Raw genomic sequence first — 13,714 nt, forward strand, 5'->3', positions numbered from 1 at the left:
AGAAGAACTCTCTTCTTTTTGGGGTAGGCCAGATTCAGGTGGATTATTGCCCTCCCACCACCGTGTTGGCAATTTGAGTTGCTCATGTGCTTCTGAAAACATTATGAAAGGAGAACTCTTCTCCACTACCAGTGGGAGTATAAATTCGTACAACCCTTCTGAAAGGCATTTTAGCCATAAATTTCAAGCAAGGATTTTTAAAATGTTTATATCCTCTAATAGGATAAATTCCTAGAAATTGAATTACCTTATTAAGGAAATCAAATCTATTCATAAGCATATTCAACTGTTGTCAATAATAATGAAAAATTGGAAGTATCTCAAATGGTCCAAAAGAGGTAAATGATTAAATGATGGTACTAAAATGCATCCATTGAAAATGATGTCTTCAAAGTATGTTAGTGATACTGGCAAATGCTTAAAAGATGATGGAAAATAAAAACCTCAAAACAAATGACATGATTAAGATGCCATTCTTATGAATATGGACATGTGTAGAAAAAAGAGTAGGAGGAAATAAAACACTAAGATAGTGATTCTGTAGGGGGTATGCTTTATTGGTTTTAATAATTGTTTTATTCTTTCATGTTATTATAATAATGAGACACCCTAAATGTTATTTAAATATATTTGCATGCATGTTATAGTGGACTATAGCCTATAGGAGTAGAACAAGGGCCATTTGTGTTCCTCGTTACCCTATTATGTGTCTTGTAACCCAGAGTAGCAGTGTCACATACCTGCCTTCCTCCCGGTGGAGGTCACTTGCCCTGTTGTTCCATGGGAAGTGTTTTCCTCTGTTATGACATCCTGATCACTCTATTGGGCAGCCCAGTATGTGCAAATAATTGGGTTCTCTCTGATTATAAAAAGAACATATTTTCAAAGAGATTTCAGTATTTGATTATTTCATGTTTCTCCATCATACTGTTGTCAGCTTTTTAATAAGTAGCACAGTCACCTGGAATTTAATTCTGAAGATATGGGTTCCTAGGTTGTATGAAGTATATTTGGTGGGCTCCTGCTACAATGGAGAACTGGTAATTTTGTTTTTGTTGAGTGCCAAAGTATAGAGATGAAATCTTTGAAATGATAAGTGGAAAGAGTACAAGCCCACTCTGCTCTGATTGACATGGGATGATTCTAAACAGATACCACAAACTCTGAGTCCAGAGGAGTTCCCTATACCTTCAGCTACAACCCTAGGAAGCCTGATGGAACTGTGCTCATTCTTTGCTGTGACTCCCAGAATCCCTTATTTTCTTCCATGATGCTGGCACATTTGAAAGGCATTTAGGAGCATTCCACTAAAGCTGTGATAGCATCAATAGCCTCCTTAGTAAGTAATCCAGGGAGCAGGGGGTACACACAGGGGCAGAAGCAGCAGGGACATGAGGAGGGAGGTACTGTCTGAGCCTCCTCTGCTCCTCAGCTGCTGGGTGTAGGTACAGTTTGCATTGTACCTTGGCACCTCAGGTTGTTGTTCACATCGGCAGTCCTGGCCTAGGTTACAGCCGATTGGAAGTTTGCTGTACTTGTGTTTTCCCACCCTGCCAAACTTCTTGCTTGCCTCGCTCCTTGCTTTCCTAGTATGTAAGTGTTATATGTGGATTTGGATTATAAACAGAGAAGTAATACAAATTTTAGTATATGTGCTGCTGAAGTGAGCCCAAGAAGTAATAAAAATATGAAGTATAACTTTTTGGGTCTAAAATGACCTGTTGGGGAAGATAAGACCCTTGAGGGTCAGATCCAGCTAGATGCTGGCCAGCCAGCTGTGTGTCTGGTTGGCTTTTTTGCTGACTACGTTACCTCACTGTTCCCTCCTAGCTTTACCAGGGCAGAGAACTTAACCATTTTAGGTACAAAGACTAAGGTAAAACAGGCAGGTTTTATTGGATATTGCTCAAAATGGAATTTTGTTTAATGTTTTAAAGACAGGTTATTTTTGTTGGGAGTTGATATGGGACATGCAAGTGGGTGACTGGGTACCACTTCTGGCAAGTTGCCTGAAATGTGTATTAGCAGGCCTTGATTTTATGTTTATGGGGAGGGAGAGGTGGATGGCATTGTTTTCTTGCTTTTCATTCTAAACACATCTCCAACTGCCTGTTTTTGTTTACTTAATTTTCTCCTATATTTCCTTATCCCAGTTGGACTAATAATCTTAAGTTTGGAAAGCAAAAATTGGTTTTCTTTAGCTTTCTTTTTAGTCATGAAAAAAACTCATGGGACAAAAAAGAAGTGGCCCTACCTCAACCGTGCTGAACTCAAATCCTGACTTCAGATTGGTCAGATGGTTCCCATGGATTCCAGTGCAGGGCACATGACTGACAGGTGTATACAAATCCAAGGACAGGGCATACTTTTCAGGGGGTGGAAAGTCTGAGAGCAGCTCAAGTTCTAAGGCTTCATTGTCCTGTTCTTTGGCTGTATCAAAGAGCCTTTTTATGTCCTTCCTGTGCTTGTAGTATGTGCTTGTGGATGCTGGGTTTTGCATATTTGCAAAAAAAGAAAGTATGAATTCCAACCACAAACCAACAGACATGTCTTAGATTATATTATGTTTTGATTGGAATGCACCATAGATGGTATTTGAGTTTTATTTTAAATTAGTAACTTCATGGGTTTGACTCTCAAATTTCAATAACTTGTGCATTTTAAGTTTGACACTGGATCTACACATAAGTTTAAATAAATTCATCAATGAAAAATTGCTCAGAGAGGACTCGCTCTGAGCAAGAGCATATGGCGCCCTTCCTTGTACCCATGGCAAAGTAGGGATGTAGGAGGATTCTAAATTCATTCCTTCTAGTGAACAGGTTTTCATTTGAGGATTTTAGATTTGCTTTTTCACAAGTTATCAATATGTTCTATTATAATCAGTGATCACATGTATGAGTTGTTTTTTTAATATGGTTGCTAGAAAATTCTTCAGATGTTTAAAACAGAAGGAGTACATTATGGAAAGTATGTCTGGATGATTGGCAACAATATTTGATCCATAGCTTCTTTAGTTGTTTTTTTTTTTTTTTTTTTCAAAAAAGGGACTTTTTTTTCTAAACAAGGACAATAATATGGTTTCCACATAGACCCACTAATGCAGATTTCATATTGAGTATTCTTAGTTATTGACTTCGATCTAGATATTCAGTATTGTGTGTTGCATTAGTTTGGGTTCTCTGAGAAGCAGATGCTGTGATAGGATCAGAGGTATAAGAGGTTTTTTGGGTGAAATGCCTGTGAGGGAAATTGGGGAGGCCAGTGGATGAGGATGGGAGAGCCTCAGATTGAAAGGCATGTCTGACCCCTGAGATGAGAGGGGGACAGGAGAAAGAGTGGTCTGCGGCTACCGTGCAGTTCTAAGACAACTTTGACAAGTTCAATGGGAAGTCCTTGGGCTTAAATTCCTGAGGACAGAGGAGTACCACACCTTGGGGGGAGGGGCCTGCCTGGGTCTGGAGGCGTGGGTTTAGAACAGACGAGGTGGCAGAATCAAGGCACAGCTGGAGCCAGTCAGTCACGCTGCTCTAGCAGCTGATCTGAGAGGCTCATTCTTATGGCCACTGCATGTGTGAGTATCAGACTACTAAATGCTGCGCTCAGTGTGTGCGTAACCATGGAATACATTAAATCTAACCCCAGATAGAGCAAGACAAATGCTGTATTTCTATAGAGACAAAAAGGTAGGCTAATTCTATGACGTATTTAATGTCTGTGTTGATATATCTAGTTTTTAGACCCTTAAATACATATATATGAATATATATATTTTCATATGAATTAAATCAAATGTAGGAATTTATTTGATTTGCAAACTGCATAGTCACCAGAGAGTATGTCTCAAATTAAAAAAACATTTCATTGGGATTTGTATAAGGAAACCAGGGAGCTTAGTTCCTATTAGTGATTCCTAGGACTTTCAATCTTGCAGGAAAAAAAGATGACAAAAAGGCATTGGAAAGAACACTGTACTGCTTTGAAAGTCATTTATGAAACTACCTTGAGTGTGATGCTTACAGTGAATCTCTTCCAAGAAAGACAGCTCTCAGCATCTGCTACACGCTGTGGGTCAGAGGCTTTGTTGAATATCAGGCAGTGAGCTGCAAGATTATAATGGTCTATAAGATGAATTTGATCTGGTGGAAAGCTTCCATCTAGCCTTTATTTGTGGATCCAACCTCAGCATTCTGGAATAGCAGTTATTTTATTTATTTATTTTTATTATGAAAGAGCGTGGTCGCAGCAGTGTTAGCTGTGAGCACATCTTGCTGCCTTAACCTGACCACCTCGACGGCTGCCGTCTACCACACCTTCCCTCCAGGCCCGGCAGAGAACAGGCATCCTCCCCCCTCCAGCCAGACTCACTCTTCTCTTAGCCTCATACACAGCAGTCAGAATCTTGCTTCAAGCAATGGCCACTGGTCACCAGGCTTTTGCAAATAAGATATAAAGTCGGGTGTAGGTGTTAACATTTCAAAGTGTATTTGTTGGTACTTTTTTGAAATGCTTTATCTTGTTAGTTTATATTGATAGTTTATATTGTTAGTTTATATTGATAGTTGAAAATATTACATGCTTATTATGTTAAAGAGATGGATAGCGGGAATTAGAATGAGGAGAATTAGAGAGGAAGTGGACTCACAGAGAAGTGGCTAAGTGCAGTTGACACACATCGCTCTTGGCCTAAAGGTAGTTCGTGTCGAATTCCATCATCCCACACATCTGAGCCTGGCCTGAGCTCGGGGCTCAGAGTCGGCAGGCATCCCAGGGTCATGCCAGGGACACTGCTGCAGGACAGCAATTTTCAGCTGGTGTGCGCACGATGGTGTGTCACAAGAATTTTTAAACATGCAGTACCTGACTATTCAGTCAGGGGCACTGACCTTTTTCCCCTTATATTGTCAAATCAAAAAGTGACAGCAGCCAACACAACAATAGCTATCTGGTGCGACTGAATCAAAATTATACCTGATTTTTTTTCCAGATCAGCAAAAAGTATATTTTTTTATGTGCCACAGAATTTTGGTAGTTAGTTTGTGTGTGCCATGGGATGGGAAAGGTTGGAAATTCTTGCCGTTGGGTATTCACCAGAGCCTCAGCATTCCATATAGATGAGCATCAGTCTGTAGGGGTCAGAGGCAGCAGTTGCAGTAGGAAGCCATAAGAATAGATGTCAGAAAGCCAGGATAAACAAAGAAGGTTTGAAAGAAAGTATGGTAATTAGAGCAGTGGGATTTTATTTTGTATTGTTGAACAAGAATAGAGCTACTAAAAGTGTTCAGCTAGGGTAGATGATTGGAAAAACAGGTGCATTTAAAAAATTGCAACTTGATTGAGATAGACAATTCATATACCATACAATTCACCCATCTAAAGTATACAATTCAGTGGCTTTTTAATGTATTCACAGAGTAAATTTACAGAGTATAGCCCTTCATGACAGTTAATTTCACAACATTTTCATGACTCTCGAAAGGAGCCTGTGTGTATTCCCTGTCACCCCTATTTCCTCTCAGTTTCCCCAGTCCAGGCACCCAGCAGTCTGCCTCATTCCTCTGTGGATGTGCCTGTTCTAGACATTTCATAGACACCACACAGTCGTACAGTATGTGTTTTTTTGTGTGTGTCTGCTTCTTTTAGAATGTTTTCAAGTCCCGTGAAAGATAAAAGCTCAAGGCTCAAGGAGTGGAATTGCTTGGCCATCCTGTAACTCCGTGTTTAGCCGTTTGAGGTGCTGCCACACTGTTTCTAAAGCAGCCTGTTAGGCCTCTGAGGCGCTCAGTACCCCACCAGCAGTGCGCCAGCGTTCCAGCTCTCCAGCTCCTGGGCGACACTTGTTATCTGTCTTTTCAGTTCTAGTCCTTTCATTGCTTGGGAAGTGGTATCTCATTGTGGTTTTGATTTGCATTTCTCTTGTAACTAATTAGTGTTGAGCATCTTTTCATGTACTTATTCACCATTTGTGTATCTTTTTTGGAGGAATATCCATTCAGATCCTTTGGCCATTTTTAAATTCAGTTATAATTTTTTCTTCCCAAGAAAACAATGTTGATAGTTTAATGTACGTCTTAGTACTTTTTCCATGCACGTATGTACATTTTTCTTTATAAAAATGATATCATATACATACTGTTTTATAGCCTGCTTCCCCACACTGTAAAGATTATTCTATTTCAATAAATATTTTTTACAAAATTATTTTTAATGACTGCAGAGTAGTCCATATCTGTACCATTATTTATTTATGTAACTTGTTATTGTTTGATATTTGAGTTATTCCAATAAATGAACAACATGCATTCCTGATTTTTTTCTAGAATTGTCATTCTTAGTCAGAAAGTGATCACATATGTTTTTGATACATATATACAGTCTCAGTTAACCAGGCAATGGAGAGAGAAAGAAGCCAAATGCCCAAACCCACGTTCAAACAGGACCACAGTCAGTTCTCAAATACCTTGTTCAGATTTACTGTGGGTAAGATGCTGCAGTAACCTGCAACTGTCCATTGCTCAGTAATTAGGACACTAGTTATTCACTCCAACTATTGCCCCTTGCATCCAGGAACTGGAGGAGTTGTCTTTTAATTATTGAGTTGTAGGAGTTCTTTATGCAGTCTAGTACCAATCTTACAGATACACGACTTACACATATTTTCATGCCTTCTGTGGAATGCCTTTTCACTTTCTGGAAGGGCATGTTCTTTGAGGTACAATGATTTTAAGTTTTAACGATATCCTTTAGTGTATTATTTTTCTTTTGTTAAGAAATTATTGCCAAATCTAAGGTCATGAAGATTTATATCTGTATAAATGTCTTGATCCAGTTTAATCACTTTCTGTATTCTTTTTATGTGGATGTCTAGTTGTGCCGCTACCATTAGTTGAAACAACTGTTCTTTCCTCTGTTGAATCATCTTGGCACCCTTGTTGACATGGGTGGTACTTCTTGGGCAAGTTTTTATTTTATGGCTGTTTCCAAATTGAGATTGGTGTTATTTTTTGTTTAAACTAAACTAAACTAAATGGTTTATTTATAGGTAGCTCCATTTTACAAATGTACCTTCTACTATGTGTGCGTGGAAGGATAGCCTTTCATAGAATAAAAGCATATTGGAATGTGTTAGGATGGAGAAGCCAAACTGTGTCTCATCCAGGGGGGACCAGGGCACTGGATTATGTGTCCGAACCAGTGCTGCTTACACTTTAATGTGCATTCAAATGCCCTGGAGATCTTGTTAGAAATGCAGATTCTCATTTTCTGGTTAGAAATGCAGAATTCTCACGTGAATGTGAGATTCTGCGTTTCCAACAACTCCAGGCCATGCTGGTGGCTCTGGGCCTGGAACTCACACTTTGAGTAATAAATAGCTCGAGAGGGACTTCCTAGTGTGATCTTGTTCAGCCTCGTTAGAGCTACTTATGTACAGTGATTCAGAAGGGAAATAAAAATTGTTTAGTTTGAATTCAATGCTTTTGTATTTTATTTACTAATCTTCAAGATGAAAAACCACCATATAGAGAAGTAGAATAAAAGTCCCAGGGGCACTTTTGCTCATCTTCATTATTTTCTGTCTTCCTTTCAGGCCTCTCATGATCGTCACTCAGAAGATCACAACCTTGGCATTCCAAGTTCATGATGGTGAGAAAAACAGCCCTCCTTTTTGCTCTGAAGTCCCCCTGACATTTTTTATACTCTGTACACAGCCCCAAGTTTAGACAAGTGCTGGCAGATCTTGCTATATCTTGTCAAAAATTTGTAGGCCTATTTACTCATCGCTTTTAACCTTCCCTGCTGTTATTTACCATTTCTCTCCTGAATCTGTAGCCTAAATTTGCTGAAATATTTGCATTAAGAACAGTGGGTTTTCTGTTTACTTTTATAATGTTTTAAATTTAACTTAACTTATGGTACTCTCTGCCCTTCATTTCCAAATCTGATAAGAAAAAATGGCACCTTGTTTTTATGGTTTAATCTCTGAGATGGTCATGAGGTAATATAAGATTAAATAGCATTGGCTGGTTAACCATTTTTAATGTTAGATTTCTTTCCTTCTTTTTTTTTTTTTTTTGGCTTGGAAAATCATCTAATAAAATGAGCCTGTCTCTCTAAAAAACTGAGAGAAGAAAGAGTCTTCTATTTGTATAGAAATCTAACATTTCCTTTACTCAGATTCTTTCTGGAAATGGCCAGAAAATGCAATTTCCACCATTAAAACTGGTTTCCAAGGAAGGAACACAGCACTTTGATCCGAAGGAAGATGGGCTTAAGCGATGTCAGGGGCAAGTAGTAAGCGTGTATTCTGAGGATTTGTTCTTCTCCAGCAAACTCTTTCTGACTGCTGAAACTGCTGTGTCTGTTGAGAAGATGTACAGTCTCCGCTAGGCTTCTTGGTTCTCCTTAAAGCTTGGAAAATAATTTAATTTCACATCGATGCTGTGTGTTTCTAGTTCGTACTGGTGACTTAGACATTCTGTAGAGAACTGGGTAGTTTTATACCCAGGATGGCATCTTTCTAGGGTGACCAACTGCCCTGGTTTGCCCAGAACTGAGAGTTTTTTGTAGGATATGAGGCTTTTAGTGCCCAAAGTGACACAATCCTGGGTGAACCTGGGTGAGTTGGTCAGCGTTTTTGTACCTGGAAATCTACTTGGAAGTGATTATAGACTGACATCAGCAACATAAATCAATAGTTAAAATCAACTTAATTTCTGGGATTGCCAGAGATGTACTATTTGATGAGGTCTTAGAAACATGACTGTGATTTTTCAAATGCTGCTGCTTGTGTTTTTTTAAAATGATTATTTGTGGTTGGTTTGTTTTTTTTACGTAGACTCTTTGCCTAGATTTACTTTTGTAAGCATTCACAGTTTACCCTATTTTCTGGAACATCCCTTACATGCTGCAAAATGTTTGCCTGTGTCTTTTTTTCTTGTGTGTGGGAGGAAGAAGTAAATTCTGGAACCACTCTGCCTTCTCTTTGAGTTGTTTTTAGTGATTAGCGACCATATCAGTCTTAACTGATGTTATGGTTTTAAAGTTGACTTCTAATGCTTATGAGATGACACTTCAGGTTGTTTGACACTAGCTTAACATACACGTCTTGTGAGAACCACAAGTGTAATTTGTTAGGGAGTTTTTCTGGCATGGATGAGTTTTAAAAGAAGTAAAATCTCCTGATGATTCTTTCCTGTTTCCCTTGCGTTTGGAGTTATGTTTCCTGTGTTTTGGAAGAGGAGAGTCCTTGTTTCTTTTCCCATTACATTGCACACCCATGCTCTCAGCTTGTACCAGGTGTTTTCATTCAGCATATCAGAGAGGCATTTATGCTGGTGTGGGCTGCAAAGGCAGACATATTTCTCTCATGTAGCAACGAAGACACATAGAGTGTGGTAAGCAGTGCAGGAGATGGGGAGGGTTCTCGGATCCATGTCATGCCGTGTGAATTAACTTGGAGTAACCCCTGAATTCCCCCTCTTCATAAGAACCTATAGAGAGTCTTCCTTACACGTGGACTTATGGGTAGTGCTTTGATCCAGGGCATTTAAAAAAATGGAAAACTTTGATTTATGAAACAAAAATTAATCACTTTTTTCAAATGAGTTTTACAAGCCTCTTTTAAGATTAATTATCTACTTCACTTCAAATACTTCTAAATTTTTTCTTTTTCACAGGACTCGGTAGAAGAGCTGAAGACCTGTCTGCTGAGCAACATCGACTTGCTATAAAGTAAGTTAATAATATATTCTCTAGTGCTTTGCGTATCAATCAATATCTAGAGAGCTTCATTTACAAAATATTTGCATATGATTTATGTGGATGTAATATTGTTTATTTAACGAATCTGCTATTGACGGACACTTGTGTGCCTACCAGTCTTTAGCTTTTGCAAATGGTAAATGAAGAGTAACCTTGTCCATAGGTCATTTCCAATGGGTTTGGGTAGAGCCGTAGGATTCCCAGGAGTGGGATTGCTGGGTCAGAAAGTAAGTGGATCAGTAATTTTGTTAGTTCTGTGGGATTCTCCTTGACTGAGGGTAGATCCGTTCCAGAATTATTGGGCATGTGTCTTAGGGTCCTCAAGAAACAGTTATCAGTGCCCATCAGGATGATTAAATGCTGGCATGAAACAAGATAGGAAGTAAAGCTGAAGCAATAAGTACTGGCTGGGGATGGGAGGAATGTTGAAGGGGGACTTTGGTTGGTGTTGCCGGGTAGTAGAAAGGGGGTGGGTGTCGGAGAGGAAGGAGGTCTTGCAAAGTAGGAGGATATCATAGGGAGGTAGAAATGACAAGTGGGGTAGCATGTTGGGGATGGTGGTGCAGCCACGGCTGAGAGTTTCTGCTAGCAAGCAGTAGGAGATGAGTGGGAGAAGGGGGAGGGGCCCATGTGGTAACGGGAGTGAGTGCTTCATTTCTTCACTAAGGGTTTGGGACTTGGAACCAATGGAGAATCACTGGAAGAGTCTAATGTGTCAGGTTCTTTGCTAAGCATGTGGGAGTGTAAGTACTGTAGGCATAACTCCAGTGACTGGTCACCACTGGCCTTGTAGGAAGCCCTTTCCCACAATTCTACCCTGCTAGAAGAGCATGCCCCTTCAAATTCCATTAAAACACTAAACAAAACAGCTCCTACAGAATTTTTTCCCTGCCACTACCCTGTCTATTGACCTGGTGCCTGATGCCAAAGCAGACAAGAGACTGTTACAAGGGCAGTTTTGTGTGGCTTCTTCAAGTGGAAACTGGTTCCACCCATCATCTGTTTTGTATTTATTTTGGCAGTCAGGACGGAGTTTTCCCATTTCAAAGCATCTCAGTCAACTAACAGTAGATCCGATCCTCCGACTGCCTTATGTTTATTACCTTCGTTTTCTCCTGTAGAGGGCTAAGGTAAATGAGAAAGCATTTCACAGCACCAGAGTTGCCTTTGCCCTAGGCCCCACACTCCGTGTTTATAGTAGTGGTCGGTCAGCAGAGGGAGCCACAGAGCGCTGCATTTTCTCTGAGCCACTCACCTCACTAACTTCAAGATTTCTCTCTTAGATGAATTTTTAGAGAAACAGAAAAAAGGAAAGATCCTATTATGTTTATTAAACTATAAAGATAACACCTGTGTTTATGATTTGCTTATTTGCAAATATGAAAAAATAATGACTGAAGGCTTTTCAACTTCTTTATTTTCACAGAGTAAAACCCTCTTTTTTGGAATACTTAAGCTACCTTCTGAACTTCATGAGTGTCATAGCTGGACCTTGTAACAATTTCAAGGACTACATAGCCTTCATTGAGGGGAGGCATATACACATGAAGTTGCTTGAAGTGAACTGGAAGGAAAAAGGTTTCCACAGCCTGCCAGAGCCCTCTCCCACTGTAAGTTTTTAGTGCCAAGTGTTCACCCAGAGGTCCGGAATACGGAGTTTTGCTGCCAGAGCAGACTGTCACTAATAACTGTTCTAATTGAAAAGCCGAACAGTTTATCGGAAAGTTTGGCCAATAACTTTTCCCTCCATTTGCTTAAAATACCAATATTGGTATTTATTTTCAGTTCTCTGTGTTGGAGAAACAGATGTTTATTTCACAGAGGAGCTCACTGGCTGAGCATATTAAAGCAATCCATGCATTCATTAGGCAGCCAGCATTTAGTGCCTGCGATGGGCTCAGCACTGTACTAGTTAACACATTCAAATTTATGGGCGTTTTGTCTTTATGAATAGAAATTAATATACAGCCAAAGAATAATATGTCAGTAAAAGGTGGAGGGAGAGGGAGTGGGGACAGAGTAAATGGTTATATTGCAGAACCCGCTTGTTGCAAGGGGAACCAGTTTCGCGCTGCCCAAAGCTTGGTTTTACTGACTTTGAGAGAGTTTAAAATTGTTTTTTAAAATAATATTTTAATTTTAATCTGAATTTTATTAATGTCAAATTAGTCTACAGAAGGAAGAGTTATCAAACTTTATAAATAAACTAAACTTCTTCAGATAAAATATCCTATGTTTAAGGGAAATTTGTCATTAATTGAAGGAATGGGGAACATTAGATAAGGGAGAAATTGAGGATAATTTCAGTATTTTATAAATACTAAGTCTAGGCAAAATTAAGTATTTGAACTTTTAAGTGATTTGTGCATTAAGCATGAATTTTCAGATAGTTTTGACACAGCTGGCTCCTCAGCACTTTATTGTTGGCCAGATGTCTCCACTCCGACTCGTAACTGAAACATTCTAGGGGTGAAGTCACTGCGGCTATGAGACATCCAAGTGACCATAGGTGTGTCCCTGCAGTGTCTGTCACAGTAGTGCTTTTGTGTTGCACATGCTTTATTTAGAAAATAATGTTATCATCGAGTCTTAATTAACATCACTCTCCAAGGAGACTCTTGCATTTTTGTGCACAGAGCACGTGAAGTGGGGCGGTTGCATGTGGGCTACAGACACATTGGTGGGAAGGGGCTGCCCACTGCCCGACCATTGGCTAAGCATGTGAGCATTCCAGTGGGAGCCAGACACTGTTCTTGGCTCCTTATGTTCATCACTTATACCCTGACTTACTCTCTGGGGGTGGTACTATTGCTTTGCCTGTGTTACAGATAAAAGTAGTCTGTTTTTCTAAAGTGGGGAACTATAGTTGTGTTGATGTTAAATGGCATTTCCTGGAATGCCAGGGAAACTGGGAAAAATCAGTCTGTCCAAAGGAATTTAAAATGTCAGTACATCTTAAGCCCAGAGCAGACTGCATGTATCCATCCTGGAAAGTTGCTAAAGCTTTCTATTACCTGCCATGTCCTGGCACAGGCATTTAATCCACATGCACAGAATCCTTCCTAAAGAAGCTCTGGCTTCCCCGCTGGCAATTCAGACCCATTTCCTTGGCTCTACTGGCTACAGAAGTGGAAGGCTGCCACTCTGTCATATGTGTTTCTCTATGTGCTGGGTAATGAAACTACCTTTGTTAGTAGAATTGCCTGGTGAAAATTTTCTTTCATTTTCGATACATTCAGTCTGCAAGTGTCAGAATGTATGTCCTGCATCTAAATAGAACATTTGTGCCCATCCTGCCATCCTGCCATTTGTGCCATGAGGAAGAATGCCTGTTGCCACTCCTTCTAGGGACGGTGGCCAGAGCAGCTATTAGAACAGCTTTGCTCTTCATGTGCCCTTGCCAGAATTGTCCTCCTCATGCAGAAGTCTTCTGAGTAGTTCTACTGATCTTTTCCCCCTAATTTCAGGGCGCTGTGACACGCAAGTTGTGCATGACCTTGGTGTCTCTCCTTTTGTTCTTGACGCTCACGAAGGCCTTCCCTGTCACCTGCCTAGTCGATGACTGGTTTGTTCATAAAGCAAACTTTCTGACTCGACTGTGCTACTTGTATGTTGTCATGCAAGCCTCCAAGCCCAAGTATTATTTTGCCTGGACGTTAGGTAAGTGTGTTAGAGTGGCTGTAAATGAATGAGGAAAAAATGATACTCCCTGGGTGGCTTAGCCACATACATCACTTTGGATCACCAAGCCACAGACAGTCCAATACATAATGGAAAGCGGTTGAGCCAAGGGCATTTTTTACTGTCCAGTGAAGCGCTCCCCTTCCCGGCCATCCATACAATCAGTTACACTCCATGATAAGGAAAAAAGCAATCCCAGCAGCTGTTTAAACCCAATGTTATTAACAGATGTCCAGCCTTGGAAGCTTCTTCCACCAAACAGCCATTTAGT

At 40.0% G+C, this 13,714-nt stretch overlaps 1 protein-coding gene across 1 annotated transcript in view; it reads left to right on the forward strand.

The window, feature by feature from the left end:
• The window catches only part of MBOAT1 (membrane bound O-acyltransferase domain containing 1), a 102,893-nt gene that overhangs the window by 60,915 nt on the left and 28,264 nt on the right, over positions 1-13,714 (forward strand). Inside the window, exons 5-8 of the mRNA XM_028513889.2 lie at positions 7,589-7,644; positions 9,678-9,732; positions 11,189-11,372; positions 13,230-13,422. Coding sequence (XP_028369690.2) covers positions 7,589-7,644; positions 9,678-9,732; positions 11,189-11,372; positions 13,230-13,422 — 488 coding nt within the window. The remainder of the gene's footprint in view (positions 1-7,588; positions 7,645-9,677; positions 9,733-11,188; positions 11,373-13,229; positions 13,423-13,714) is intronic.

This window comes from Phyllostomus discolor, chromosome 5 (assembly GCF_004126475.2).
Source record: "Phyllostomus discolor isolate MPI-MPIP mPhyDis1 chromosome 5, mPhyDis1.pri.v3, whole genome shotgun sequence".
Classification (NCBI taxonomy): Eukaryota; Metazoa; Chordata; class Mammalia; order Chiroptera; family Phyllostomidae; genus Phyllostomus; species Phyllostomus discolor.